We start from the raw sequence: 5,056 nt of genomic DNA, 5'->3' as shown, positions 1-5,056 counted from the left end.
TATTAGTGTGAAAACTTGTTTGATACTCATTGTTTTATCATATTAGTTAAGTATAAATCATCTTTCATAATTAAACTGGGCTCATTGCTTGGTTGCACCACAATATGTGTTATTAGCTTGTCCTTTTGGCTGTACTTTAGATTAATCTTGTTGATGTTTGAAAGGCATGGTCAGCGGTTTGCCTTCTGGACTGATGAGGCCAGAAACTTGCTCCAAGGAACTCTTCAGCCAGTGTACAGAGTGCTATCTCAGAGGAAATCCACATTCAGGCTGTCGATGACCACACCGCAAAGGTAAAGAGACTGCTGGACTTCATTGTGAAGTTACAGGGATCTGAGGAGCATTTAGTTGTACTTAAACAATGTTCACATTTAATCATCATTACAAACAAACTCATAGTAAAGATTCACCAAGGGCCTTAATTAGGAATAACATTAACAATATCTTTTAACTATGCTGCAAATTATTGTATCTTTATCTTAAATGTATCAATTTTCTCAAAATAACTGTTTTTGCACCATGGTTTGCCCATAGCGTGTACTAAACGGGAAGCCCTCTAAGTGGTCTCATAAGCTAACCTCTTCCTGAGTGCCTGTCTACCTCGACAGTGAGGAACAACTGTCCTGTTTGCCTATTTGAGAGGAGTGCTGCATAGGACACCGACACACCTGAGCTTCACAGATGAAGTGCAGAGGTATGCCGGACCATGTAATGTGTTTGTGAGTGTCCTGCTCCTGCACTTACACAATCTACTGTATAAACTTTCACAGGCCATCATATATGCCCTGGCTGTCCTACGGAATTTCTCATTGCAGGAGGCTGAGCCGGTCTTCCTTTCTGGTCCGGATTATCATTACAGGTCATTAACCTTTTGTTACTGATATTTCTGTTAACCCAACAGTGATTGTTCTCTGATAACTATTTCAGTGAAGTGGAAGATTTTAATAGAAGGATTGACGGTAACACTTTCTATGAAGCCTGTATTTATAATACATTATAAGGTTATTCTTAAAGCATTATAAGGAATGAATAATGCATTATAAGAAACCTTATAATATGTTGCATCATCTTATCAATAATCGTAAGAACAGTTTTAATGTATTATAATACTTATTTTTGGTTAAGTGTATGATATTTATAACACACAATGAACACATTGCATCCACTTAAATTACAATGGATTATATTTCTCATAGTTATAATATATTATAGGTCTCATATCTTGCCATTGTTTAAGATCTGCACAATAACTTAGTACATCTTATTTGTGTTTTTACTGTAAAATAACAAATACAAAGTCTTCATGAAAACATTCCAAAATGCTTTAATATTGTCTTATTATTATTATTAAGTGCTCTTTGTCTGCTTTAAGTGAAGTAACTGTTATTATAATGCCTTAAGAAAACCCTTATAATGTATTATAAATACAGGCTTCATAGAAAGTGTTACCGGATTGACAAACAATTGGGGAAAGAAGAGAGAACGTTTAGTTTGTGGGTTTTGCTCTTATATACGTCAATTTGGAGTTAGATGTCAGTAACATGATTATTCTGTTTGGTTCTCTCTCTCTCTCTACAACCCCAACAGTGCATAAGTGTTAAATCAGAAATATATATTACAGAGTTAAACATGTTAAAGCAAATGTTTCTTATTTAATTCTCCCTCCCTCTCTCTCTCTTTTTTTGATCTCTCTCAGGAGTTGAAGCCTTTCTGTCCATGCAGCAACTGATGGAAAAGGGGGGCTTTTTTATGATGTTGTATTATGTGTTATTGCAAAAGTGAGTATATACAGTATATAAATATGCATTCTTGAATCATTCTTGAGTCTTGCCTCTCTACAAACTTTTAAATATCTGGCTGTAATTTAGTGACTGCAAATGCTGATTTAATTTGATTCCATCTTTAATATATGAGCTAGTTAAACTTAAGGGGGCTAATCAATATACAGTATATTTCAAGAAACAAAGACTTAAGGTACTCCACTTTTTTAGTTGTTTAAAGACTGAAATGCATTTTTCATTTATATGTTAAGTGCAAATTCATTTAAATTTAAAGTTGTTAACTCAAAGCTGGTATTACACACTTTGTAATTAACATCTAACAAAAATCACAATTGAAATAAAAAAAAATGTTCCTGAGATTCAATATCTTTAACAACATGTACAAACATTACTACAAACTAAACCACCAGGGTCTTAGAAATGCGGTCCTGAAACTGCAGCCTCCGGTTGTGCAGGAACACCCTTCTCATAATAGGGGGGAAATGATGAATGTGCCTTTAATCTGTTCATTTGCTTAGTTTATAGTGGCAGATTGTGTCAAACTTCACTGTTTCACGTTGCCATATGATGGCTAACAATTATTAGTTCGGAATACCAAAGTAAAAGTCACCCAGAAAACGCTAATAAATTACAAACTTGTGTATAGCAACACTCACCCTCTGTTATAGTGTCAACCCTTACCAAGAAAGGACACCAAACGTTCCCAAACGGTAAACAGACCTCGCACTGGATCCAAATAGAATTCCACTTCTTTCCTAGATAACCAAAAATATATCTTACAAATTAGTGAAACAAATCTGCCTGGCTAAACCAAATATTTTAACCAAATCTGAAATCTACCATTAGGAAGAAAATGGTTTTACATAATATATTATCTTGTATTTTCTATGGGTTTAAAAGTGAAATATGAAATACGTTTTGTGACATGTATCCTTCAAACACACAGAAACACAAGAATAAACGCAATTTTAACACATCCCAAATGAATTTTAATAATACAACAAAAGATGATGCTGTCTACTGTGTATGCAAATATAAAAATGAAACTAATAGTTTGTCAAAAGTCAATCCTGTGTAATAAACAAATACATAATTGCTGTAGTTCATTTTCTTCATTTGCGTTTAGCTGCCAGACTTTTATTATGAAATGTAAAAACAAATCTTCCCATAACCCGGATGTTTTAACCACGGCGTTTCGAAGTAATTTCTTGTGTCTTAAAATGTAGGTTTATAATTGACTCGTGGTCAGATAAATATAGACATAATTAACAAGAGCTAGGTTAAGGAATGCTTGGTCGATATTTCACTCAGTTATACTGGCTTTTTCATGGACCAACTTATCTGAAGATTCTTGTATGACTATTCTGATGGTTTATCTTCCCGCCACTGTAACCGAGCAACAGACGCTCAAACGAAAACACGAAAGGGAGACTTTTACATGTTATTCTTTTTCTTCAGGTGCTCACAATGTCTTTAGCTGGAGCGCTGTGGTTTGCTGTCCAGGATGATTTATTCACAAACGGACTGTGTAGCAACTCCTCATCGCCCAGCATCAGCAACATAGCTCCAGACAAACAATCCAGCGTCAGTGAGCCCACCTCTGCCTCCGAGACTCACAGTGTCCTGGACGAACTGGACGATTGCTTAATTTCTCAGACTTTACCTTTCAATCGACGGTGTTTGCGGTTCATCGTCGATTTCATCCAGGCCCGTTTAAAGAAAGACGTGTTTGCGGCCGGCCACAGCCTGACCTCCGCAGAAGCCAACATTCTGGCCACGCTTGCCTGCTACGCACAGGGGTCTCTGTCCGGTAAAATCACCGACCGGCTGGGAATAGATCAGACAGCCGCGGGCGAGGCGGTGAAGACCATTACTAAACTCTTAGCAGACACGAGTCCCGATTTCATCACTTTCCCGAACAGCTACAACGACCGCATGGGTGCCGCTCAAGCCTTTAAGAACCTGAGCGGCATCCCGCATGTGGTGGGAGTGCTGGGGTATCTGCACGTGAAGGTGAGCCCTCCGCTTGGGGAGGAGCACATGTATATGAACGCTCTGGGCTATCACTCAGTCATGATGCAGGTCGTATTTGACATGGACGGGAATCTCTTGAGTCTGGAGCAGTGCTGTCCCGGAGGAACTCCTGAACACACTGTTTGGGAGAAGTCGGACATTGGCAGACAGTTCTGCATATTTCAACACGGTCACGCGTGGGTTGTTGGTGAGTTGTGAAGCGTGCTACAACGTTTGAATGTGTCCCGTTTACTTCTCTGAGGGGAAAAAGTGGTTACACTTTATTTGAAGGTTTCCTGTCTACAGTGTCATATAAATTTAAGTACCGAGTAATATTAATTAACTACATTTAGTTACGATATGGTTAGGATTCGGGTTACTTGCATGTAATTAGGGCTGGACGATATGGCCAAAATTGATATCACGATATATTTCTTAATTTCGGTCGATACGATATAATTCCGATATCGATATGAACACTATCTATCTGAAATAGAAATGTTTTGTAACATTATAAATGCCTTTATCATCACCTTTGATCAATTTTAAGCATCCTTGCTAAATAAAAGTATTAATTTCTATCATTTCTTTCCCCCAAAAATAATAGAAATTATACTGAATGGTATAGTGTATAATGTTACAAAAGCTTTTTATTTCAGATAAATGCTGATCTTTGGAGCGTTCTATTAATCAAAGAATCTTGAAAAAAAATGTACTCAACTGTTTTATATATTGATAATCAGCAAATCAGCATATTAGAATGATTTCTGAAGGATCATGTGACACTGAAGACTGGAGTAATGATGCTGAAAATTGAGCTATGTTTGATCACAGGAATAAATTACATTTTAAAATCTAATCAAGTAGAAAGCAATTTTAAATAGTAAAAATATTTCAACATTTCACTGTTTTTTGCCGTACTTTGGATCAAATAAATGCAGTCTTGGTGAGCAGAAGAGAATTCTTAAAAAAAAAAAAATTAAATTAAAAATCTTACTGTTCAAAACCTTTAGACTGGTAGTGTAGGCTGATTATTCTTATAGATTGAAACAAATGTGCTTCAGCCAGAAAAAAGGGTATGAAAAGTGCTCCGAGTCGCTGCAGAACAAAAAAATTGAACAACAACAAAAACTGGAAACGTTGCTGGAGACGGGCTTATTTAAAATGAAAACTCATTCTCTGCCAGCAGGAGGTGCTTTTAGAGTGATAAAACTAGCGGTTTCCCCGGTAACGGCTGTAATCAAAGCAGCTCCGCTCATGAA

At 36.8% G+C, this 5,056-nt stretch overlaps 1 protein-coding gene and 1 long non-coding RNA gene across 2 annotated transcripts in view; both read left to right on the top strand.

The window, feature by feature from the left end:
* The window catches only part of LOC107550026 (uncharacterized), a 2,764-nt gene extending 1,036 nt beyond the window's left edge, over positions 1 to 1,728 (top strand). The window contains exons 2-3 of the long non-coding RNA XR_001604618.1: positions 771 to 859; positions 1,697 to 1,728. This is a non-coding gene — a long non-coding RNA (uncharacterized lncRNA). The remainder of the gene's footprint in view (positions 1 to 770; positions 860 to 1,696) is intronic.
* Positions 1,729 to 2,966: 1,238 nt separating this feature from the next.
* LOC107550024 (putative nuclease HARBI1) overlaps positions 2,967 to 5,056 on the top strand; it is a 10,644-nt gene continuing 8,554 nt past the window's right edge. The window contains exons 1-2 of the mRNA XM_016231236.1: positions 2,967 to 3,003; positions 3,240 to 4,002. Coding sequence (XP_016086722.1) covers positions 3,249 to 4,002 — 754 coding nt within the window. The 5' untranslated portion in view covers positions 2,967 to 3,003; positions 3,240 to 3,248. The remainder of the gene's footprint in view (positions 3,004 to 3,239; positions 4,003 to 5,056) is intronic.

The sequence above is a fragment of the Sinocyclocheilus grahami genome, unplaced genomic scaffold (genome assembly GCF_001515645.1).
Source record: "Sinocyclocheilus grahami isolate Dianchi unplaced genomic scaffold, SAMN03320097.WGS_v1.1 scaffold385.1, whole genome shotgun sequence".
In the NCBI taxonomy this organism is placed as follows: Eukaryota; Metazoa; Chordata; class Actinopteri; order Cypriniformes; family Cyprinidae; genus Sinocyclocheilus; species Sinocyclocheilus grahami.
This window is presented reverse-complemented; position numbering and strand designations above follow the sequence as displayed.